Source organism: Ascaphus truei, chromosome 1 (genome assembly GCF_040206685.1).
Source record: "Ascaphus truei isolate aAscTru1 chromosome 1, aAscTru1.hap1, whole genome shotgun sequence".
In the NCBI taxonomy this organism is placed as follows: Eukaryota; Metazoa; Chordata; class Amphibia; order Anura; family Ascaphidae; genus Ascaphus; species Ascaphus truei.
Window position 1 is genome coordinate 444,214,895 of NC_134483.1, and position 26,617 is coordinate 444,241,511.

The following is a 26,617-nucleotide window of genomic DNA, read 5'->3' on the forward strand; positions in this document are numbered from 1 at the left end:
GCGTTCCCTACTGCGGCACTCTCCCACCCCACAACAACAAATGTTGGGCAAAGGGGGTCCCGGCTACATAGCATTCACTGATTTTTTTTATTTATATTAATTTAGCACAGTAACACTGATTTACAGGTAACATATTTGTCTTGGTGCTAGCTAAGTAAACCAAAATGTTCTATGTTGTATGTGCCTGAACCATAGGCAAAGAAGCATTCATTTATGTGTAACCTGCCGCAACACAATCATAATCCAACAGTAATTAAAGAAATGTGGCAGAGGAATCATGGAGCATCTCTAAATCAGTATTCCAGATTTTCCTGAAAACTTTATAACTATGTGGAATTTCTTGTTGATCCTTTAAAGAAAGGCGCTAGAACTGTATTCCTGACAATCTTCCAACAAAAATTGTTAAAGGGGTATTTCCTCTTGCCCAGTTTTCTGTTTTGTTTTAATAAATGCATTTACAACAATGAATTATCTAAGCTGCTGTTCTCCAATGATCTCTCGGTGACAGTCCTGCTTCGCAGGGCACGCAATATGGCCACCTATTTAAAAAGAGGAAGTGGCATAACTTTCTAAATAGTTGCTATAGCAACCCCAAAGAAGCTTGATAAATTAAAAATCATTAAAAAGGACGTAAAGGTGAACAAATGCAGTAAGTATAACCTAATACTACACAACTGATGTATTACAAAACGAAGAAAAAAAACGTAGGATTTGGAATGAAATGCTGATTTAAATACGCCAGACTTTATTAATACGGAGATTAATAATTATCTGCTAAATTGTGTTGATGGGATACACAAGATATATTCAATACAAAAAGTCAGATGCTGTGAAAATTCTTAGCTTTGTAGAAAACCTAAATGAATACATTTCCACTCAGCAGCTTTCAGTCAGATAAGCCTTATGTCATGTATTGATTTCTGTGCGGCACAGATCCATTTACTGTGAGGGAAACACGAGCGTGTCATTATAACCTCAGAAGTGCCAGATGTAATGTCTTCTCAGGGGAATAACAGTATGTTACGCAAATCTATAATGGAAGATGGAACTCTATTTTTAGAGAGGAAACAAATGGTACTTCTGTGTCTTTTAACTTCAAAAAGACTCTTATTAGGCAGAAGAAATTAACTTTACAAATCCTCTGTCCTTTAAATAATAACATAATTAATATAATACTATTACCCCATATGGGGGGAGTTGTGCTATTTATTTCTAATTTGATATCTACTATATTGTGCAGTTTCTTTGGTCACTTTGTAAATATGTGTTTTCCGATGTGATTGCATGATCCCCTTAATTGTAAAACCTCTTCAGTAATCATATTTGTGCAACCAGTAGACACATTAAATACTGATTAATACGCAATGTTCAAACAAAGTATGCAGCCTAATCGTTACTGTGTCACAAGAGTATGATTAAGCTTGTTATCAGCAATGCTACTAACTGCTTCATTGATCCTGAACCTCAGATCTCAAAATACACATCGATACTGTACTGCAAATTATGGCGCTCCACAACTGAAATATTGATGCTTGTATGTGGCCGGAATAAAAGATACAGTGCTTACATTTTTTTTATGCATCGACCATATTGTGTCACTAAAACACAGTTGCCACAGCTCTCCATGTGCAGAACCAACCCTCCCCCACCCTCCCCTAGATGACATGGTCTTTGCATGCTTTTCTTCTTCAAGCCAAATTCAGGCAGTCATAATGCAATTGCATGTGAGAGCTGTGCTGGAGGAGTGGGCTCAGTGAGTCGAAGCACTCACACTGGAATAAAAGCCTTTGAATATGGGGGACGCCTGGTTGAAATCCCAAAATCAGCTCTTTATGATCTTAGGCCAGTTATTTTATCTTCTGTGCCTTAGGCCTCGGCCAGGGTGGCGCTGAGCGAGCGGGCACGCTCACGCTGACCGCTATGAAACACATTGAGGCAATGTGTGTGGCAGCTTGAGCAAGCGCCTGCTCTGCGCTTAGCTGCTTGCAGAGCAAGCAAATTTGAATTTGACGTCCGCAAGCGCCTCACCTGAGCGGTTCGCCCAATGAGGGCGAACCAGCTCAGTGACGTCATGGCTGCGCCCCCCGAATCGCCCCCCCGCGCACGCACCTAGCCGGCCACAAATCTCCCGGCCAAGCATGGAGCTTGACATCACCGCGTATGAGCGCCAGCTCGCTCGCTCCCTGCCTGGTTGCAGCCTAAGGCCGCGCTTATAGTGACGGCGACGCGACGGCGCCTGAAAACAAATGCATTGTCGCCAGGAATATTTGATTTTTCAGGGGCTGTCGCCTCATGTGACAGCCCCTGAGCCAATCAATGGCCTGGTCGCCCGCGCAAAGCGAAATACAACTTTTGCTAGCGGCGACGGTAGGCGTCGCGGTCACAGGCATTATACGCGTGGCCTTAGGCACCAAATCCTAGAGTGTAATTTTCTCAGGGCAGGGACTGTGCATGACAAATTCTATGTACCATGTGCTATATTATTATTGCGGAGTGCTTTGAGTCCGATTGGGAGAAAGGCATTATACAAAATACAGATGTTAAAGAAACACTTAATTTTACTATCACAATCCCATTTACTGCTTATGTTTAATTCATTTTCAAAAGCTCAGCATGCATTTAGATACTTGATAGTGCAGAGATGAGCAATATTTTGACTATTTTATTCAGGTCGATGTGATGCCAAATCCGTTCTCACTGAGAAAATCTGCTGAGTACTCAGATGTGTGAACATGTCAGTGAAAGAAAGCATAATCTTTTGTCCATAATTTATTAGTGCACATCACTGACTTTGTCCATTAAAATGTAATTTTCCTCATTCAAAACCGATAAATCTCACTTATTTTGATCTTGGGGCTAGTGATCTGTAGAGTTGTGCCGGTTACCTGTGCGAATCTATTTAGAAATTGGCAGGGTGGCAAAAAGTGAATTGTTTTTCTTTTTACGCATAAGAAAACTTGCTAAGTATTTTCAAAGTTCTGCAGCCACAAAAGAAAAACTTCAAAAAACCACAAAACATAGGCAGAACTCACTGAAGAACCTGCCAAGCTTTGCAAAAGTTGCTGGGAACATTCCTGAGTTTTACACACACATGTTATTCAAAAATAAAAAGTTATTTGTAATTGCGGGGAGGGGTTAAGTTTGACATTTTTGAATACATCCAAAATGTGCCTTTTTAATGAATATATGTTTTGCATCTTTACATATGACCTTGACAGCCAGTGGACAGGTTCAAGCAAATGTGTAAATAAGGCATATCCCAGGCCGCGTGATAAGATGGTCATGTGTAGTACAGTACAGTACATGTCTTAAGGCCATGTACACAACTTGCTACAGTTGCTATGATTTCACAGCTTATTTCTTCCTGTTCGTGTTGTGAGAGAATACAGTATGTTGGGATATCTCTGGTTTCATCCGATTATAACACTAACAAATCAATCCTAATCATTTATCTAATTAGACCTTGTTCTTTTCCTTTCAGGACTCCAGATTCAATGCGGAAGTCGACCAAATTACAGGGTACAGAACACAAAGTATTCTTTGTATGCCAATTAAGAACCACAGGGAAGAGGTAAGTCATGTAAATTTACTGCTTAAATATCTTCACTTCCTGAGTTTGGGCTTCTCAAGAGCAATTCATAAGTGTATAACAGAAAGGGGCTCTCAGAAGCTATATATTAGGGGTAGCCAACTTCAGTCGTCAAGAGCTACCAACAGGTCAAGTTTTAAGGATATCCCTGCCTCGGCACAGGTGGCTCAATCAGGCTGAAGCAGGGATATCCTGAAAACTGGGCCTATTGGTGGGCCTTGAGGACTGGAGTTGGCTCTAGTATCATCCCACTTCATCCTGCAACTCATAATCCACTGACGAAAACAAAACGATTCCCAGGTTTATCAGTAATTTATTTAACGTATACTTTATCCACCTTTAAGACCCACCTTAAGGCGTTGGCCATGTTTAGCGCTTGCTGGCGGAAGTGTGCTGACGCGCGCTCCCGCTCAGCACTGAGCCCCTACAGCCGCAATTAGAGCGGCTTTAGTAGGGGCTCACCTGCGCTTGCGGAAGCGCAGGTCTTAGGGGAATTTAAAATTCCCCCGCTTGCCGGCGCGACAGGCCGGTCACGTGAGCGGTTCGCCCAATGAGGGCGAACCAGCTCCGTGAAGTCACTGGCCCGCCCCCGGCCAGTGAAGCACCCGCCCCCTCCTACTGTCTCTGTACGTTCTCCCCACCTACCAATTAGACTGTAAGCTCCTCGGGGCAGGGACTCCTCTTCCTTAATGTTACTTTTATGTCTAAAGCACTTATTCCTATGATGTGTTATTTATATTATCTGTTATTTATTTGATTACCACATGTATTACTACTGTGAAGCGCTATGTACATTAATGGCGCTATATAAATAAAGACATACATACATACTTAACGTTGCAGAGCATTTAGCTCCAGATGTAGCAGACTTTATTGTGGGACATGAACAACGCTCATTGTCTTAAATCAGACACTCGCAAAAAAACAACGGGGTTAACGCAATAGAAAAGAAAAAGAATGGCGCTAAAAGAACTTGTAGTAAATGGTAGAGTGTATCGTTTTACTCTATATAAGACAAAATAACGTCTGCTGCTGGAGTATATAACAGGGAATCTTCAATTCCCCTAAATGTACGAATGGAAAAAAGGGGGGGTTGTACAGTATATATTCCTGCGCATGACATCAAAATTTTAGAAAAAAAGGGACCCTAATTTCAGAGTCCAAGAGAATTCATATGAGACACTCTAAATGTGTGCAATACAAATATACTTTAATTGTATTAAAAAAGAAAAGAACTAATAATTCTAAAATATATCAATATAAATTACACCAGCTTTACACCAGCTGGGTACAAAGAAATATAAACCAAATGATACTTAACTCATACAACTAAGTTCAAATTAGAGATTGCCTTAATAAAGGCTTATTAAAATAAACACTTGTTACTTATAAAATTAATAACTGATCATACATGTAATATGTCTGCATATATAGAATAATATGCTTGGGCTTTGGGTAATGTCCACCCTAGTATTTTAATTGCCTCCACTTGGATACAGTAAGTCCAAAAAGGGTAAATTATGAAAAAATGTATCCCAGTGTCAATTGAAAAAAAACACTCTGAGTTGTATCTTGTTGTGAGTGGTTGGCGGCACTTTATATTAAGTATAATGGCTGTGCAGGAGGAAAGAGATGGTGGTTGAAAAGTCACAGGTTTTATGCAGACTTCATACTCTCTGATTTTCAGCCCCCTCGGGGTGAGAGGTATATGCAGATGTGTACAGATAAAAAACTGAATGGCCTTTTTCTTAAGGCTTACACCACTCTTTAGCACACAAAACTTTCTTTTCACTGTTAATACAGATAAGGGAACGTTACCTTCTTATTATGCCACTCCTAGCTTCAAGATGTGGTTATGGCCGAGGTTCTGAGGGGTACTTCGACTAACCTGTTGCCTCACTTCCCCCTCCGCTGCTCGGCCAGGATGTAGATTAGAACGAAGTCTCTTCTGTGGTGCTAGAGTGCATCTGCAGCTCCCGCATCTGCTGTTTCCACGTCTCACGTATGCGTGTGCTGTCTGCGTCCTCACTTCTCACGTCTCCCGCCACAGCTGTTCATCACCGCGGTGTTGGCGCCAACTAGATTTTTGAAAGTGTCTCCTTTTACTCCTCCACATGTAGCGCTTGTCCCACTGGTTGCAAATACTTGAAAAGAGTTAACACTACGCGTTTCTCCCGTCCAAGGGCTTGGACGGGAGAAACACGTAGGGTTAACTCTTTTCAAGATACAACTCAGAGTGTTTTTTTGAAGTGAAACTTCTTTAGTGGCACCTCATTCATGATGGGGCAAAAAAGAATTGTGGAGACAGAAATGAAACGGATGTGACGTCAGTGCTGGCAGTTGAGGCCGGGCTGTGTTCTGGCTCAGCCCGACCCCAACACTGACATCACACCCGCTCCACAAATCAGATGCGGCGGCGGCGATAGCCGCCGGCGCCACTCCTAATCGCTCCTAATCACCCCCCCCCCCGAGCCCCACACCCCCCACACACCGTGACATATGCAGCGGCGATAGCCGCCGCTCCTAACGGCCGCTGCCATGCCGCGCAGCCTCTCTCCTCCCTACCTCCGCTTTCCTGCTGACATGCGGCGGCGGCGGCAGCCCTCAAAATTTAATTGGCAGCCGGTGATTCGGCTGTCACGTAAGGTGTGTTAAGGGGTATTTAATTCCCCTCATCCGGCACGGGCTCTGTGGTGCTGCCCGCCGTGGAGTACGCTGCTCCGTGGTGGGATAGCTGAGGCCGAGGCTCCACCCCCTGCCCTGTCACTCCTGCTTTGGTAACGGGAGGAGGGGGGTAACGGGAGGAGGGGGGTAACGGGAGGAGGGGGGTAACGGGACCACGTGTCGCCGGGGGGGCTGGGAGTCCGCAGCTCCGTGTCCGAAGATCAGCCTGGGGTAGTGGGAGTCGGGAGGAGGGGGGTAGTGGGAGTCGGGAGGAGGGGGGGAGTCGGGAGGAGGGGGGTAACGGGACCACGTGTCGCCGTGGGAGGGCTGGGAGTCCGCAGCTCCGTGTCCGCAGCTCCGCCTGGGGTAGTGAGAGGCGGGAGGAGGGGGGTAACGGGACCACGTGTCGCGGGGGGGGGGGGCTGGGAGTCCGCAGCTCCGCCTGGGGTAGTGGAAGGGGGGGAGGAGGAGGGGTGGGGGGCACAACACAGAGAGACATTCACACAACACAGAGAGAGAGACACACACTGACTGACACACACACACACACACACACACACACACACAATGACTGACACACACACACTGACTGACACACTCACACACTGACTCACACTCACACACTGACTCACACTCACACACTCACACACTGACTCACACACGCGCACACACACACTGACTGACACACGCGCACACACACTGACTGAAACACGCACACACACACTGACTGACACACGCGCACACACACACTGACTGACACACGCGCACACACACACTGACTGACACACGCGCACACACACTGACTGACACACGTGCACACACACACACTGACTGACACGCACACACACACACTGACTGACACGCGCGCACACACACACACTGACTGACACACGCGCACACACAGGCTGACTGACACACGCGCACACACGCTGACTGACACACATGCACACACTGACTGACACACATGCACACACTGACTGACACACATGCACACACTGACTGACACACATGCACACACTGACTGACACACATGCACACACTGACTGACACACACGCACATACATACTCACTGACTGACACACATACACACACTGAGTGACACACACGCACATACATACTCACTGACTGACACATACACTGACTGACACGTGTGCCGAGCACGCGCGTTATAAGTCAATTTCTGCGACAAAAGTCAAAGAAGTTTCACTTACTATGCGCGTGCACAGCACACACAGCTTTTTTTTCCATTAAAACTGGGATACATTTTTTCACAACTTACCCTTTTTACCCACTTCTCCAAGTGGAGGCAATTAACATACTAGGGTGGACATTACCCAAAGCCAAAGCATATTATTCTATATATGCAGACATACACTGGCGACACACTTTATTCGAGCTCGGCTAGTCCCACGAATTCAGGTATACCCGGGTGTATTGAGGTTTGTGACTGTTTTCTGCCCGAGTGCATTGAGGTATTTTCCAAGCAGGGATTGAAGCATTTTATTCCCGCTGGCTGCAAAACTGCACAGTATATATATATATAATGCATTACAATTCATGAATTTATGCCATCTGGTAGACACGCGAAGCATTGCAGCCTATTAAATCCTAATCATTATCATTTAACAGATCAGCCGCCCGTCAGCCAGGCATGAACCCAGGCTGGGTAGGCAAACGCAACGGGGCTTGTCAGAGGTGAGGAGCGGCGCATTCCAGGTATCTGCCAGGTACATACTGGGTATTTGCTCGAATAAAGTGTGTCGGTGCAGTATTACATGTATGATCAGTTATTAATTTTATAAGTAACAGGGGTTAACGCAATAAACTGCTCCACATCTGGATATAATTTAATTCCTGGATTTTTTTGAAACCCTGTTTTGGACAACTCAAGCTACACATCATGTCCTTAAACTCGTTATTCAGAAATCTGTGAAGATTTCTCCCCTGTACTGGAGAAAAGAGAATAAATTGAGCTTGCACTCAACCTGTAAGCGTCTGCTTGTTCCAAGTGTAGCCAGGTCCCTCTCTTACCTCCGGGCTGTGTGACGGGGACGGCTGCTCGGAGAGCAGAGGGGCGACCGGGTCGCCGGAGCTCCTCGGCGGGACACCGGGAAGGGTGCCACCATTATTTATGTACCGCGCATGTGCAGAAGTTGTTGCGCATGCACAGTAGGCTCCCATGTTGCGGTGGCCATCTTGCTACACCTCCCGCATGCGCAGGAGGCATTGCAAGCGGCGGCTATTACACCCATAACTCCGCAGGCGGACTACAACTCCCATGAGCCTCTGGGAGCAGAGACACATGCACGGCAGGAGCCACGACAGGGTTCTCTAGCTGGCAAGAATATACATTTGGCACGCTCAGGAGACCATGCCAGTCGGCAGAGGGACTTCAATGGAGCAGGTAGTGTTCAGGGATCAGTGCCCTCCTGGACTAGACCAGATCTCCCCCCTTAGGCCCCATATAGGCCCTGACTCACAACAGGTTGTGGCTACTAGAGGGAAGGCCCATAGCTTGGGACCTTTCCCCAGTAGCTGATTATAGTCAGTGATGGCACCGGTGAGACGCCATGGGGTGATTGAGACCTGTGGTCTGGGATCAGACCACCTTCATTATAAGAGACTCTTTATGGTGATACTATCCACCGGTAGGGAGCTCACCCCACGTGGGGGCGTATGCCATCGCTGCCGACGACAACGTTGGATCAGATGGGTCCCCTTTGTAAATCTGCAATACCCAGGTGCTTGAGCCCTGGGCAGGTACCTCAACAAGTGCACCAACAGTCCACGGGATAGCGCTATCTCCTACACTTTTGGGTGGGCCCTGACATTGGGGGAAAAGGACATCAGTGTATTGGTGCCAAGCACCCTATGTACTTTGGGGCCACTCACTAGTGGTTCTAGGTTTGGGCATATTATACTGTGTGGTACAGGGTACTGTTTCTTGTGTGTTCAGTAAAGGTTGTTATTATATACCAGAGTGTGTGTATTACTGGTATTGTTCCTGTGAGGGGCTTAAAACACAACGTTGGGTTTCCTCGCAGGTGGAGGCACTGCACCGAGATGAACAAGACATTACCCCAGGCTCCCAGTGGCGGAGGCTCAGGCATCCTGGTAGCCAACGGGTAATAGCAGTACTGGTAGATCCTCCTCAGACACGGGGGAAAGGGGGCTACACAAGTGTGGCTGTTCTTGTGAGTTTTAAAGCAGCAACTTCTTCCCCACTGCACCCCAACAGGTAATAGCAGTACTGGTAGTTCCTCCCAGACACAGGGGCTACATTTGGAGGCGCTGCTGAGGTTGCAGACCTGGGGTGCCCCATCTAAATTTAAGATAATCTTATTGAAGAGGGAAAATGTCCCTGCCATCAAACCACAGTGTTCACAAGTGGGCCCTATGATGCCAAGCGTCGCCCAGCCACGTGGTAGCCATCATTTAGGTTGCGGTATCCCTACCCTTGCCCGACCATGCTCGCAACCCTGAGACAGAAACCAGGGTTCACTAAAGCCAACAGCTTAGACATAAAATGGGATTTCTCCAATCAGTGGAGTACAGTGTTAATTGACTGACAGGAGGATGTCCCAATGGGCAATGCGCCACAATTTCTACCGCTCCCCGAAGCTCCACCAGGGGAAGCTCGCTTATATGCCCCAAGTTCTATGCATGAACTGAGACACTTAGAGCCCTCCCCAGCGTGGTCGGGTGTCCTCACCTGCTTCTTCCCCAGCGAACTCTAGGTCTAAAATAAGTCACCACAGTACCTGCAGTACAAATGGGGCCCAGTTACTCATAGGACCGCAGCAACTGACCGAAAAGTTAAGTTAGCTGGCCCCAGTGCAACCGTATCGCAAGCTGAAGGCCTTCTCTGGGCTATGGCCCACACCGCTGGGGGAAGGAGCGTTTGATGAATGGCGCAACCATGCAGTGCAGGTTCTGCCCGAGTGGACGGGACGTGGTTAAAAGGCAAAGAATTGTGGAATGTCTACGGCCATCTGCCACCAACCTTCTATTACTGTACCGTGAGTGCCATGAAGAGGCTGAGGTTAAAGACCTGCTCCAGACCAAGCCAAAGCCTATGGCCGAAGGACGACCCAATTGCGTTGTTGGCCCAGTTCCATGCCCTCAAGCAACAGGAGGGGGAAGACCTATCCGACTTCCTAGGACGGCTACAGAGGATGCTGTGGACCCTGACCAACAAGGTCATTCGGAAGGACGACCTAGACGATTATAGAACCCAGCAATTCTTGCGAGGAGCGTCATTCACACACCCCCTTGTGGCCAGGATTTGCGGCACGATCTCCACCATGACTCCTCCCAACTTTGAGGACCTAATGGATCAAATCCAGGACCAGGAGGCCATACTGTGGTTCCAGGCCCCCAAGGAGTCCCGGATTTTTTTAAACCCTGTTTTGGACAACTCAAGCTACATATCATGTCCATAAACTCGTTAATCAGTAAGCTGTGAAGATTTCTCCCCTGTGCTGGAGAAAATAAAACAAATTGAGCTTGTCACTCAACCTGTAAGCGTCTGCTTGTTCCAAGTGTAGCCAGGTCCCTCTCTTACCTCCGGGATGTGTGAAGGGGACGGCTGCAGGGAGAGCAGAGGGACGACCGGGTCGCCGGAGCTCCTCGGCGGGACACCGGGAAGGGTGCCACCATTGTTTATGTGCAGAAGTTGTTGCGCATGCGCAGTAGCCTCCCACATTGCGGCGGCCATCTTGCTATACCTCACGCATGAGCAGGAGGCATTGCACGCGACGGCCATTACACCCATAGCACCGTAGGTGGACTACAACTCCCATGAGCCTCTGGGAGCAGAGACACATGCACGGCAGGAGCCACGGCGGGGTTCACTGGCTGGCAAGAAGATGGTCTACCTGGACGATATTATCGTATTCGGAAAGACGCTAGAAGAGCACGAAGCACGACTGTTGAAAGTATTAGACCGACTGGGTAAAGAAGGCCTGAAGTTGTCTCTGGATATATGCTGGTTCTGCCGCACGTCAGTCACCTATGTGGGTCATATAGTACCCGCCGACAGAGTGGCTACTGACCCAGCCAAGGTCGAAGCTGTGTGAACTGGCCTCGCCCAGACAACATGATGGAGTTGTGGTTCTTCCTGGAGTTCTGTGGATACTACCGCCGCTTCGTGGAAGGCTACTCTAAGAAAGCTAAGGTCCTCAAAAACCTCCTGAGGATCTACCCAGAAGACACTCAGCGGAGGACCCTGGCCGCATGGATTCCCCTCAGGGACAAATGGACTTCCGCCTGCGAGGAAGCATTCATTAACCTCAAGAAAGGCCTCACCGAAGCACCTGTCTTGGCTTATGCGGACCCTGAACTGCCGTACGTATTACATGTGGATGCAAGTTTCAACGGGCTGGGAGCCGTACTGCACCAGAAGTACCATTTTGGACTTTGCCCCATAGCATACGTGAGCCGAAGTTTGACCCCTAGTGAGCACAATTACCCAGTCCACAAACTGGAGTTCCTCGTTCTCAAGTGGGCAGTAGTCAAAAAGCTCCACGACTATCTATACGGAGTCCCTTTTGAGGTCCAGACGGATAACAATCCATTGACGTATATTTTAACTTCAGCCAAGCTGAACGCCACCGTCCACCAATGGCTAGCCGTGCTGTCAAACAATCAGTTCAATATAAAATACAGGCCGGGACCCTTAAACGTCGGAGCGGATGCTCTGTCCCGATGACCCGGACTAAGCACTATGACGGATGATGGTGTGTGGGAAGATATCCCTGGCCCTGGGATGCAGGCCAAGTGCTCCACGGCTGCCATGGTGGAGGACAGGATTGCGTTCTCCGAGTTGAGGGTAGCAGATTCACTGGGCTTCCAACCCCAGGCACTCCCGGTGGCCTATTGCCACCCAGATGGCCTGGAAATCCTTCCAAATACACTCCTGAAGTGGAAGGCGATCATACAGGCTCAGATACGTGACCCAGTGGCTGACGCCATTTTCCAGGCTTTACATCAGAATAATCCCTCCTTGGTGAAACAGGCTTCCACTGACACTGTTGCAATCCTCATGAGAGATTGGGATGAATTCCAAATAGAGGGTGGCCTTCTCTACCGGGTCATCCCCTACCACAATCATCCCGACCGACAACAGCTGGTCCTGCCCCGAAGCATGCAGTATCATGTGCTTCGATCCCTGCACGACGACCACGGACACCTGGGGTGGATAAGACCTTCGGGTTAGTGAGGGACCGATTCTTCTGGCCCAGAATGTGGGAGTCGGCAGAACAGGATTGCCGGAAATGCCTGAGGTGTATTCAGAGGAAGACAATGCCCATCCGTGCAGCCCCAATGGGTCACCTAAAAAGCTCCGGGCCCCTGGATCTAGTCTGTATGGACTTTTTGTGCATCAAGCCCGATTCATGAGGGGGGAATGTGCTGGTGGTGACCGACCTCTATACGCGGTACGCCCAGGCATTTCCCTACCAAAGATAAAAAGGCAATAACGGTGGCTAAAGTGCTGTGGGAGAAATACTTCATCCACTACGGCCTCCCAAATCGGATGCACTCTGACCAGGGCAGAGACTTTGAGAGCAAGCTTATCAAGGAGCTGCTTAAATTGCTCAATATCCAGAAGTCTAGGACCACTCTGTATCATCCCAAAGGAGATGCTCTGCCGGAGAGGCTCAACAGAACGCTGCTCGACATGTTATGCACTCTCAGGGGCTCGCAAAAGACCGAATGGAGTAAGCATGTTGAAGCTCTGGTAAACGCATATAATTGTACCCGACATGAATCCATGGGATATACTCCGTACCTCATGGTGTTCGGGCGGGAGGCACGACTGCCTGTGGACATCTTCCTACAGGTATCTGCCGATGGGGAACCCACTACTGCTCATTTCAAATATGTACAGCGACTTAAAGCAAGCCTGCAACGCGCTTATCAGCAAGCGGAAAAAGCTTCAGCCCAGTTGAACGCCGGCAACAAATACAGGTATGACCACAAGGTTCGTTATCAGGAACTAAAGCCTGGTAAACACAAGCTGGCCGACCGCTGGTGCAACAGGGTCTTCGAGGTAGCATCCCAAATGCAAGGCCTCCCGGTCTTTCTCATACGAGACAAGGATGGTCAGGTAAAGACTTGGCACCTAAATCATTTGTTGCCCATTCCTCACGTGGGAGAAAGAGACTTTGATAAAGACTACAGTAACTGCCCCTGCGCCAGAAGAGTCTACAGAGACTCCAGCTGCTGTCTCAGATCCTGTTCAAGATCCTTAAGAGGGAACTTACACCACTTTTAATGGAGACTGGTGGGCCCCTCCCATAGGAGCACCGGGTAATGGGCCTGCCCCTCATGTACCTACGCTAGTGGCTTCAACAAGCTGAACCTTGAATCCAATAAGCCCAAGTTTTGTGCCCAGAAGAGACTTTAATCAGACGGAATGGCCACTTACAGATGGGTCAAGGCCTCAGGACTATGACAGATTCTCCTGAGTGGGAACCACCGAAGAAGAGCCTCGCTGAAGTCAGTGAGAAAGACATCCCCCTACTAGAGTGGCATATGATCAGTTAGGGGCACCCTATTACGAGTCTCAGCCGCGTTCTTGGAGCAGGCTGGTGTCTGTGATAGCCATGCTCACTGCACTCTGTAATATTGTTTAAAGCAGATTCAATATGTTAAGTTGACATGTACAGCATTTTTATAACTGGTGTATGTTTATATGTTGTTCCAAAGCGGGGTGTTGGAGTCTCCACCAGGGGGAGGATGTAGCCAGTTCCCTCTCTTACCTCCGGGCTGTGTAATGCGGAGAGCAGAGACGCGGCCGGGTCACCGAAGCTCCCCGGCGGGACACCGGGAAGAGCGCCACCATTGTTTATGTGCCGCGCATGCGCAGAAGTAGTTGCGCATACGCAGTAGGCTCCCACGTTCCGGCAGCCATCTTTCTACACCTTGCGCATGCGCAGGAGGCATTACAAGCAGCGGCCATTACACCCATAGCTCCGCGGGGGACTACACCTCCCATGAGCCTCTGGGAGCAGAGACACATGCACGGCAGGAGCCATGACAGGGTTCTCTGGCTGGCAAGAAGATACATTTGGCACGCTCAGGAGACCATGCCAGTCGGCAGAGGGACCTCAATGGAGCAGGTAGTGTTCAGGGATCAGTTCCCTCCTGGACTAGACCAGATCCTTAGGCCCCATAGGCCCTGACTCACAACATATTGTGGCTGCTACAGGGAAGGCCCATAGCTACAGTAGGCACCTTTCCCCAGTAGCTGATTATAGTCAGTGATAACAACGGTGAGACGCCACGGGCTGATTGAGACCTGTGGTCTGGGACCAGACCATCTTCATTATAAGAGACTCTTTATGGTGATACTATCCACCGGTAGGGAGTTCACCCCACGTGGAGGCGGATGCCATCGCTGCCGACGAAAACGTTGGATCAGATGGATCCCCTTTGTTTTAAGACGGGAGAGGGCTTTAGATACAAAAGGGGTAGAGAGAAGACATCCTTGAGCAGAACGCAAGAGTCTTGATGGTGTATAGCGAGAATTTAGGGCTGAGATGTAAGGAGGAGCAGATGAGTGTAAAGTTTTAAAAGTGAGGAGGAGAATTGAGTGTGTGGTATGGGATTTTATAGGAAGCCAGAACAGTGATTTCAGCAGGGAAGACGCTGAGACAGATTTAGGAAATAGAGTGATTCTTGCAGCAGCGTTTAGGATAGATTGTAGGGGAGACAGGTGAGAGGCAGGAAGGCCAAACAGCACGAGGTTACAGTAGTCAAGACGGGAGAGAATGAGGGTCTGTGTCAGAGTTTTTGCAGTCGAGCAACAGAGGAAAGGGTGTATTGGTAATATTGCGGATGAAAAAAACGATAGTTTTTTGCTACCTTTTGAATGTGAGAAGAGAATGTGAGAGAGGAGTCGAGCGTGACCCTTAGGCAGCATGCTTGAGCTGCTGGGTGAATGATAGTACTTCCAACAGTAATGTGGAAGGAGAAAATAGGGCCAGGTTTGGGAGGAAGAATGAGGAGTTCTGTTTTTGCCATGTTAAGTTTAAGTCGACGGAGGGCCATGCAGGATGATATAGCAGAGAGACATTCAAAAACTTTAGTCTATACAGCAGGTGTCAAGTCAGGTAGAAAAATTAATTTGTTTGTCATCAGCATAGAGGTGATATTTGAACCCAAGAGATGAGATTAGATCACCTAGAGAGAGTGTGTAAAGAGAAAAGAGAAGTGATCCCAGGATAGAGCCCTGGGGTACCCCACAGAGAGATCGATAGAGGAGAGGTGTTAGCAATAGAGACACTGAAAGTATGATGGGAGAGGTAAGAGGAGATCCAGGATAGAGCTTTGTTACGAATGACAGTATGGACAATGTGAAGGAGAATTGGGTGGTCCACAGTATCAAATGCAACAGAGAGGTGGAGTAATATGAGCAGAGTGTAATGACCTCTGTCTTTGGCAGCATGGAGGTCATTAGTTATTTTAGTGAGGGCTGTTTCAGTGGAGTGAGCAGTGCGGAAGCCAGATTGTAGAGGGTCTAGTAGAAAATAGGTTGTGAGAAAATGGAGCAAGCGAGAGAATACAAGATGTTCAAGGAGTTTAGAGGCAAAAGGTAGGAAGGAGATAGGTCAGTAGTTAGAAAGACAGGTGGGGTCAAGCTTGCTATTTTTGACTAATGGTATAACTGTTGCATGTTTGAAGGAAGAGGGAAATGTAGAGGGAGGAGTTAAAAATGTGTGTGAGCGTAGAGATTATAGTAGGAGCAAGAGGTTTTAGGAGATGGGAGGGAATGGGGTCAAGTGGGCAGGTGGTAGCGGGAGAAGAGGAGATCAGCAACGACACATCCTCCTCTGTTACAGCAAATAATGAGTCAAGGAATGCAGGAGGAGAGTTAGGAAGAGGTGTAGGATGGGAGGAGGATACAGAGGGGATGGCATGACATATGGATTCCACCTTTTCCTTGAAATAGTCTGCAAAGTCCTGAGGTGAGATGGAGGATAAAAAACAGGCAGCAGAGGGTGGTCTGAGTAGGGAGTCAAAGACAGAGAAGAGTCAGCGTGGATTAGACCTCTGTGTGTTGATTAGTGAAGAAAGTAGGTTTGTTTAGCTTGAGAGAGGGCAGAGTTGAAACAGGATAGCATAAATTTGTAGTCAAGGAAGTCTGCGAGTGTGATATTTCCTCCATAGGTGTTCAAAGGAACGAGTGCATGAACACAGCATGTGCGTATGGGATTTTAGACAGTGTCTGGGGTTCAAAGGGCAAGAGCAGCAGAGAGAAAGTGGGGCATGGAGATCAAAAGAGGAGGATAGGGTAGAATTATAGTTCCTAACCAGATTATTAGGGTCTGGAGCAGAGCTGAGAGAGGAGCGTAAAGTGGACTCAAAGCTGATAGGTTAATAGAGTGCTGGTCTCTCCATCTGGAGGTGAGAAGGGGAGAAGTGAAAGAGAAAATGAGACGAGGTGATGATCAGAGAGAGGAAAATGGGAAATGGAGAAATTGGAGAGAGAAATGTTTTTAGTGAAAACCAGGTCTAGGGAGTGGCCATCTTGAGGGTGCTGGCTGCAGTCCACTGTTGAAGGCCAAAATAAAAGGTTAGAGAGAGAAAGCGGGAAGCCCAAGGGAGAGAGGGGTCATCAATATGGCAGTTGAAGTCCCCAAGGAGAAGAACAGGGAAGTCTGAGGAGAGAAAGAAAGACAGCCAGGATTCAATGTGAGAGAGAAAGACAGAAGGGGGATGAGGTAGGTGGTCGATAGATGACCGCCATGTGGACAGAGAGAGGAGAGAAAAGCTGGACAGTGTGAGCCTCAAAGGAGGGAAAATCAAGAGTTTGGTAATGGCAGATAGTTGAGAGCAGGAGCCCAATGCCTCCACCCTGCCATCAGGGCGCAGAGTGTGGGAGAAAGAAAGGCCACCATAAGAGAGGGCAGCTTCCAGAGCAGAATCAGAATGAGTGAGCCAAGTCTCAGTTGTAGCAAATAGGAGCAGAGAGTGAGAGAGAAAGAAGTCATGCACAGAGAGGAACTTGTTAGAAAGGGAGCGAGCATTCCAAAGGGCACAGGAGAAAGGGAGAGAGGAGGGAGGGTGACATGGGATGGGCATGAGGTTAGAGGGGTTGACACCAGAAGGAGTAGAAGTTGTATGTGAAAGGCGAGGATGAGAGCATACAGAAATAAGGTAGCGACCAGGATTGGGAGAGATATCCCCAGAAGCAAGGAGGAGAAGCATGGATAGAAAGAGAACGTGTGAGGATGATTTGTAGGGGTGTGTTTTAGTGCAGGGTGTATAGCTGTGTGGTGTCGGAAGGGCACAGGTAAGAAAGAAGTTCATGTGAACTGAGAAGTGATGAAGGAAGGAGAGATGGAGATGTATGAATAGAGTTAAAGACATAATAAGGCTCGTAGAAAGAAGTGCATATTTTGAAAAGAAGTGAGGTAAAAGCAAATAAAAACAGTAGTGGCAGCATGGCAGCAAAAGTTTTGTGCTGAGATGTGCAGTCTGGGATGGATAATGTCCTTCTTTCCGGTGTAGTTCAAAATCCAGGATTCGGGTGTTGTCCACTTGTTTCACTCCTGTTAAACTTCCTGTTCAACCCCACACTGCATTCTACTTAAAAAATGCTACTTTAAATGCATGCTGCTTGCCCCTATATTGCTGCTCCCCCAGTGTGTCTCTAGCTATATAGGTCACCTGACTGAATCAAACTCAGCCCAACCAGCACACGTTAGGCACATTTAAACAAATGATACTTCTAAACAGGATGGCGTCCTGTCTAGGTGTTACAAGTTGAATGTAGTCAGATAGACACATCAAGGGGTGATTGGTAGGTCTTAAAGGTGGAGAGAGGGGGTGCCAGTCAAATATTGAGGGCAAGGACATTCCAGAGGTGTGGGGCAGTGACTGAGAAAGGTTTTAGGTGGGAGAATGGTTTAGATACAAAAACAGAAGACATCCTTAAGCAGAATGCAATAGTCTGGCAGGTGCATAGCAAGAAACTAGGGCTGAGATGTAAGGAGGGGCAGAAGAGTGTAAAGCTTTAAAAGTGAGGAGGATCATTTTGTAAGTAATACAGGATTTGATAGGAAGCCAAGAGACGGATGTCAGCAGGGGAGACACTGAGACAGATTTAGGAGAGAGTTCTATCAGCAGCGTTAAGGATAGATTGTAGGGGAGACAGTGAGAGGTTTGAAGGCTGGATAGTAGAAGGTTACAATAATCTATATGGGAGAGAATAAGGGCATGTGATAGAGTTTTTGGAGTAGAGGGACAGAGAAAGGGGTGTATCTTTGCAATCTTACAGACACTGCTCAATTAGCACATGAGAGGCACAGAAGACAAATGTTATGTGTAATCAGACATTTCTCATACGTATTCTAGCTGTTGGATTTACTAATCAGATCAGCACAGCAGATGTTAATAGCAGAGATAGCAACAAGTCACCCACTGCATACCCGAGAAAAGAAAGATGGTCAGATTTTACAAGATGATTTCTCTATCATTCCCTGTTAAACTCCCTGTATCCTCTTGCTCCACACATGTACCACCTGAGAAGCCACCACTGCCTCAGGGGCCTCCCAGGAGGAAGGTGGCTTATACTACTGTGGGCTCTGGGAGGGTGAGAGCTGCAGATAACAAGCACATTCCACAAGCTGTACAATGCTGCACTAGCAGGGCAAATCTGCACCACAGACGCATCTCATGCAGTGGAACAGGAGGTGGGGGTTGCTGGTAGTAATAGAAATCGCAGTCAGGACAATGGGAACCCTACCTAGGGATGAATGACTTGGCTAGGGATGAAGCTAGGGCGTTAGAGACAGCTCTTAGGTAGGTTTTTAGAAGTATCGCCAGTACATAGGGGTGGGGAAGGCAGGAAACATCCAGGGGAATAGAATTTATCTTAAATAGAAATATGATCAATTACACAGGCAGAAGGAGGAATACAGGATGATTTGGAAAATCAGTAACAAAAGTCTTCTAGCTACTGCATGTGTACAAATGTTTGTACTTTGTGAAATAAAATCCCAGAACTAATTGCTTTAATGCCAAGGGATGATTTGGATATTGTGGTTATGGTCATGGTACATCAGGACTGGGACACAGCTGCTGGGGTACACCCTACTATATATGGAAAGGACAGGGTAGGAAGGGAGGGGGGCATTGCTCTTTATGTGAGGAGCAATATAAAGGCTACTTTAATGCAAGGTACTGGAGAAAAGACTGAGACATTTTGGATTATCCTAGAAACTGGTGAGAAGGATGTTCTTCATACTGGGATAATGGGGGACATAATCTCACTCTTCTCCCTATCTCTCTCTCTCTCTCACACCCCCATCTCTCTTGTACTCTCCCCCCTCACTCACTCAGCCCCTTCTATCTCTCTGTCTTACTCCCTTCTCTCTCCCTCACCTCCTTCCGTCTCTATCTCACTCTTCCCCTCTCTCTGTCACTTTCCCCCCTTCTCTCTCCCCCACTCCCCCTCTCTCTCACTCACCCCTTCCCTCTTTTTCTCTCCCTCACTCACTCCTTCGGTCTCTTCACCCCCTCCCTACCCAACCCATATATCACTTCCCCCCTTTCTCACCCCTCTCCCTTGCCTCCTCTCTCTAATGACCAGCAATTATTTCTCATCAAGCCTGAGGGGTTTGGGAGAGACCTCTCAGTGTTGCCGACATACTACCAGGAAACCCTCAAGGCCTGGAGCATGGTCTCCGTGTCCAGGCAAGGAGTGGATGTTGGGGAGGACCTCCTGACCGAACCCGCTGTATAATATAGCAGGGGATGCACGGATGTTGGAGTCCCCCAGCATCATTCGCCGCTTTTGCCAGGCATGGATGACCCGAGTCGGGGATCTCCTGGACTATGAACAGTCCGAATGGGTGGAACCCGAGGTGATGATGCGCCTCATGGGTAACACCACCCCACGAATTCCGCGCCGTTTGCTCCAGGAGATCAAGGACGCCATGTCCCCCGACTCGCGCACCTTCCTAGAGGGGTTATTGCAGACCGGAGCGCCACGTACACCTTCCGACCCCCCGCCTCCAGCTGTATGCGTGGGCCCAAAACCCCGCCATCCCCCATCAGGCTCCTCCTATCCCCAGCCTTAGCAGGCTGGGGACCATTCCCTCGGCCTGCTTCCGCGGCAGGCCGAGGAGGTGGCTGTACTCTCTCGTGCTCCGTACAGTGCACTACCTTGCCCTCGTCGCCCGCCCACACACCATCTGGAGGCGGGTACTATCTACAAACGAGGGTGAGAGGCCCGGGTGGAGGGAGCTTGTGACAGGGTGAAGTCAACCCCTATCAGTTATGCCTGGGAGACATATGTCTGAGTGCTTCATCCAGCACTCATAAGGGTTAACTCAGGTGGAAGCTAGGTAATCAGGATGTAAGCTGACACCTGATAAGCAGCAAGGTATAAGATGATGTTGTTACTGGCAGTAGCTGCCTGCCTTAGACCAGAGCACATGGCTATATGTGCTGCTAGCCAGACGGATACATCAAGCTAACTACTGCAACCAAAGTAAGAGACTTGTTCATTTGTTTTTCCTGACTGCTTAAAAGACACTTACGGTTTGGTTATGGTTTAGCCAGCCAGCCTGCTAGATAGGCCTGGTGTGTTAGTCAGTCCTCCCAATGTGGAGCAGGATTTGTTTTGTTTAAAGGGACAGTGTACCCGCATGTTATGTATGCTGTGGAGAAATAAAGCCACTGAACGTTTTCATTATCCTGAAATTATACGTGTGGACTGTTCCCTGACCTCGGCTACAGGCCGTCCTGCCACAGGTGGTGTCAGAAGTGGGATGTCGGACGGCCCCTGTATCTGAAGGGCCACACAGAGAAAAAAAAATGGAGACAATTTTTTCTCAGTTCCTTGAGCAACAGCTCCAGCTAGCAGAGAAGCAAGCTGAACGACAAGCACAGCAAGATGAGCAACAGGCCCGGCGAGAGGAAAAGCTACTCCAACTGCTGGCTGAAGGCCCAGCCCCAGGCAGACCAGCGATTCCAAATAACCCACCGGTGATGCTGCATAAAATGAAGCTAACCGAAGACCCAGAGGCATTTCTCCTCACTTTTGAAAGGGTAGCCACGGCCCACGGCTGGACTGTTGATCGCTGGGTAATGACTCTGGCTCCACTCCTCATAGGAGAAGCTCAGGCAGCCTACCAGGCTCTTCCAGCAGACGAGGCCATGGACTATCAGCAATTAAAGGCTGCTATTCTGGATCGCCTAGGCCTCACTCCAGAGACCTACCGACAGCGGTTCCGGACAGTCAAATTTGCAAACAGAGACCGACCCCGGGTCGTAGCCCACCGCTTAGTAGACTTATGTACCAGGTGGATACAACCGGAGAAGCATACCAAGGCAGAGATCCTTGAACAGTTTGTGCTCGAGCAGTTCATACAGATACTGCCCCCCTCCTCCCGCTCCTGGGTAAAAAGACACGCTGCATTTTCCCTGGATTCAGCGGTCCGCTTGGTGGAAAACTTCCTTGGCGACGACACCCAACAGGATAGCTGGGAACGGTCCGTGCAAACACCAGTTGCTTCCGGTGATGCCAGAGGCAGGAGTGCAGACAATCGAGGGGTCTACAACCCGCCAGCTCGGGAGATCCAGTCAACTCGATCGGAAGACCCTTTCCCATCTCGGAGGGTTCCTGGTACAAACTTCCGCAGAGACGCCCGTCCCGGGTCCGAGGCCATTGGATCACTCAAGGGAGGCCGCCACCCACAGTATTCCCCGAGAACCTGGACTCCCGTCACCCATCCGGTGGAGAGGATACCACCACCAACCAGAAGGGAGGATCCCATCCAACAGCGGGGAGGTCCCAACACCGAACCCCGTCGAGAGCTTCCGCTGACGACCGAGTTTGCGGACTCCGGAGATGATGAGATGGACTGTTCATATGGCAGAACCACTGCCACCGCTTCTCTCCGAGGGGACACCACAATCCGTGGTTAGTCCCAGCATCTCTGGAGGGGAAAATAGTCAAAGCAATGCTGGACTCGGGATCTGGAAAAACCCTGGTCCTAGAGGGCCTAATTCCAAGCCACAGACTATCCTATGACTCTCCGTAGAATATCGAGTGTATCCATGGGGATACAAAGAGATACCCGACGGCGAACATTGTACTGCGTATCAAGGATCAAGAGGCTTGCCTGCTAGTGGGAGTTGCTCCCTGGCTACCTGCTCCTGTTCTACTTGGCCGAGACTGGCCCTACTTCGAAACATTGTTGGGCCCTACTCCTACGGAGCCTACTTCTCTGGTACCGGAGAAGCCCGGAGACTTGTTTCCTTTTTCCCCAGAGATTTTCCCCCGTAGATACCACGTCCCAAAGACACGTAAACAGAGACGGGCGGAAAAAGAGGACTGGTTAAGAAAGGCTGGGACTCTTGGTAACATTAGTCAGCCCAAAGCACTGCAGGTCATGGCCGGAGATGACCAGGGTGGGGAACATATAGTTACGGGAATTTTGCCAGACCTGGATCTTCCTGACTTCCGTCAGAGGCAGAGGGAAGACCCAGCTCTGGCTAGATAATATGAGAAGGTGGTACAGGTCAACAACAAGATAATGGATGAACAAGGTGTAAGAGTGTTTCCACATTTTGAACTGTTGAATGACATCCTATATCATGTGAATAAGGTTACACAAACAGGGGAGGTCATTCGACAGATGCTAGTCCCAAAAGGGTTGATTAAAACAGTGTTTACTCTAGCCCATACTCTCCCATGGGGTGGTTATTTGGGCAGAGATAAGACCACGGACCGCATCTCGTCCCGGTTTTACTGGCCAGGCATACATAGTGACATCATGAAACTATGTGAGACATGTCCTGAATGCCAGTTAACTAGCCAAAAAGGACAGAAGCCGGCTCCCTTGGTCCCTCTGCCCTTGGTAGCCATCCCATTCGAGAGAATTGGGGTAGATCTGGTGGGACCTTTAGAACCCTCTGCTAAGGGACATAAATTTATACTCGTTGTTGTAGATTATGCCACCAGATATCCTGAGGACTTCCCTCTGAGATCAGCCACTGCTAAACAGGTTGCTCACAGGCTGTTAGAACTGTTCTCTAGGGTAGGACTTCCCCAAGTAATGTTAACTGACCAGGGAACAAATTTCATGGCAAAGTTAATGCAGGATGTCCTGAAGTTATTGGAGGTAAAATCCGTCCGGACCTCAGTCTACCATCCTCAGACTGATGGATTGGTAGAGAGGTTTAACCGTACTTTAAAAACCATGCTTAGGAAGTTTGTGGACACTGAAAAGCGAGCTTGGGATGAACTTCTCCCTTTCCTGTTGTTTGCGGTACGAGAAGTTCCCCAATCATCCACAGGCTTCTCCCCGTTTGAGCTCCTATATGGACGCCAACCTCGGGGTATTCTCGACCTACTGAAGGAATCCTGGGAGGAGGAGCCCTCCCCCTCCAAGAATACCCTTCAGTATGTCATAGACCTTAGAAACCGCCTAGACATGATAGGTCGGTTTGCTAAGGAAAACCTCAAATCTGCTCAAGAACGTCAAGAGAGGCAGTATAACCAAAATGCCCACTTGAGGGTCTTCCAACCTGGGGACCAAGTGATGCTACTACTACCGACATCAGAGAGTAAACTCCATGCGAAGTGGCAGGGTCCTTTCCAAGTTCTCCGCCGCACCGGGGAGGTGAACTATGAGATCTCTCAACCAGGGTCCAGGAAGGGTAAACAAATCTACCACGTAAACCTCCTGAAACCCTGGAAAACGATGAGATCGCTGTTCATCCACCCTCGGAAAGGGGAGACGGATTTGGGTCCACAGCCTCCAAAGGGTAGTACGTACAATGACCACCAGGTTCCCATGGGAGGGCAGTTAACAACGGAACAAAGGTCAGACCTACTAGAATTATGTGACCAGTTCCCAGATGTTTTTTCTGAGCTGCCAGGGCAGACTGATTTAGTGTCCCATAGGATTGAGACAGAACCTGGCGTAAAAGTACGGTCCCGTCCCTATAGATTGCCAGAGGGCCGAAAAGACCTGGTAGAGAGGAAGATAATAGACATGTTGGAATTGGGCGTGATCGAGGAGTCCCACAGCGAATGGTGTAGTCCTATAGTGTTGGTCCCTAAACCAGATGGGAAGGTGAGGTTTTGCGTGGATCTGCGAAAGGTAAATGCTGTATCCAGATTCGATGCATACTCAATGCCTAGGGTGGATGAATTGCTTGACTCTCTTGGTAAAGCAGAGTATATCTCCACCCTAGATCTCACGAAAGGATATTGGCAGATACCTCTAGCGGAAGAATCCAAATGTAAAACTGCATTCGCCACCCCTCTTGGTTTATACCAATTCGTTACTATGCCATTTGGGTTACATGGGGCTCCAGCCACGTTCCAAAGGTTAATGGACAAGGTACTACGACCCCATAGGAAATATTCCGCGGCCTACTTGGATGACATTGTCATCTATAGCAGACACTGGCAGTCTCATATAAAAAGGTTAAGGGCAGTCCTAACATCCTTAAGAGAAGCAGGTTTCACTGCAAATCCAAAAAAATGTGCCCTGGGTAAATCCACTACAAAATACTTGGGCTATGCCGTTGGGGGAGGGATAGTAAGGCCACTAGCTAGCAAGGTGGCCGCCATAAAGGAAGTCCCCACCCCACAGACAAAGACACAGGTCTGCTCCCTTTTGGGGTTAGAAGGGTATTACAGGCGGTTTATCCCCAATTTTTCAGAAATATCTGCAGCCCTAACAGATCTGACAAAAAAGAGTGCCCCTACACAAGTTAAATGGTCTTGGAAGTGCCAAGATGCCTTTGACATGCTAAAAAAGTGCCTGTCAGAGGGCCCCGCTCTTCGGAGCCCAGATTTTAAAGAGCCCTTCATCATCCAGACGGATGCCTCAGAGGTAGGACTGGGAGCAGTGCTGTCCCAACAATTTGATGGTGTTGAACACCCCATACTGTTCATCAGCCGGAAGCTGTTCCCAAGGGAAGTGAGGTATTCCGTCATTGAGAAGGAGTGCCTCGCTGTAAAATGGGCAATTGAGGCCTTGAGACATTATGTCGCCGGAGTACACTTCACCCTGGTCACTGACCATGCTCCCTTGAAATGGTTAAACACCATGAAGGACACAAACTCAAGGTTGACCAGGTGGTATATGGCCCTCCAACCCTTCTCTTTTGATATACAGCATAGACCTGGAGAGGACCATGGAAATGCTGATTTTTTGTCAAGAGAAGGAGTGGAGGGTCGGGCTTCAGTTTTGTGGGACACTAGCCACACACAAACAGGGGAGGTATGTGACAGGGTGAAGTCAACCCCTATCAGTTATGCCTGGGAGACTTATGTCTGAGTGCTTCATCCAGCACTCATAAGGGTTAACTCAGGTGGAAGCTAGGTAATAAGGATGTAAGCTGACACCTGATAAGCAGCAAGGTATAAGATGATGTTGTTACTGGCAGTAGCTGCCTGCCTTAGACCAGAGCACATGGCTATATGTGCTGTTAGCCAGACGGATACATCAAGCTAACTACTGCAACTAAAGTAAGAGACTTGTTCATTTGTTTTTCCTGACTGCTTAAAAGACACTTACGGTTTGGTTATGGTTTAGCCAGCCAGCCTGCTAGATAGGCCTGGTGTGTTAGTCAGTCCTCCCAATGTGGAGCAGGATTTGTTTTGTTTAAAGGGACAGTGTACCCACATGTTATGTATGCTATGGAGAAATAAAGCCACTGAATGTTTTCATTATCCTGAAACTATACGTGTGGACTGTTCCCTGACCTCGGCTACAGGCCGTCCTGCCACAGAGCTCTATTCAGAGTTAGTTCCCCAACCCACCAGGGACCTGAGCTGGAAAATTCTCCATGGTGCACTGAGCATGGGAGAGTACCTAGCCCACATCACGGACTCCCCAGCCACATTCTCATTCTGTGGCACAAGGGAGTCTGTGTTCCATATTTATTTTAGTTGCGCCAGACTGCAGCCCCTCTTGTTGTTCTTGAGGGGCCTCCTTCTGCAGTTCTGGTTGCATTTCTCCCCGCACCTATTTATTTTTGGGCGCCCAGTATCCCGGTACACTAGGGCCAAGGGACCTCCTCGTCAACCTGCTCTTGGCATTAGCCAAACTAGCTATTTATAAGTCCAGAAAGCAGCGTTTGGCTGGGGAGGTATCCCTCACGTGCCAGGCCTTATTCCGGGTGCTGGTGCGCTCCCGTATCCGAGCAGAGTACACCCACGCTGTCTCCACTGGGCAGGAAGATGCGTTCGCTTCCCAGTGGGCCTTAGGCGGGGTGCTCTGCTCGGTATCCCCCCCATGGTTTTTCTTTTAAACCCCACATCCTCATTTAGTGCACTTTATTTTCAGTTACAGGTGCACGTTGATACTGGTTTTTGTTGTATATTTG

The 26,617-nt window shown here is 48.6% G+C and overlaps 1 protein-coding gene across 1 annotated transcript in view; it reads left to right on the top strand.

Annotated features, from left to right (window-relative positions):
- Positions 1-1,411: 1,411 nt before the first annotated feature.
- Positions 1,412-26,617, top strand: part of PDE5A (phosphodiesterase 5A) — a 137,220-nt gene continuing 112,014 nt past the window's right edge. The window contains exons 1-2 of the mRNA XM_075613667.1: positions 1,412-1,534; positions 3,461-3,571. Coding sequence (XP_075469782.1) covers positions 1,412-1,534; positions 3,461-3,571 — 234 coding nt within the window. The remainder of the gene's footprint in view (positions 1,535-3,460; positions 3,572-26,617) is intronic.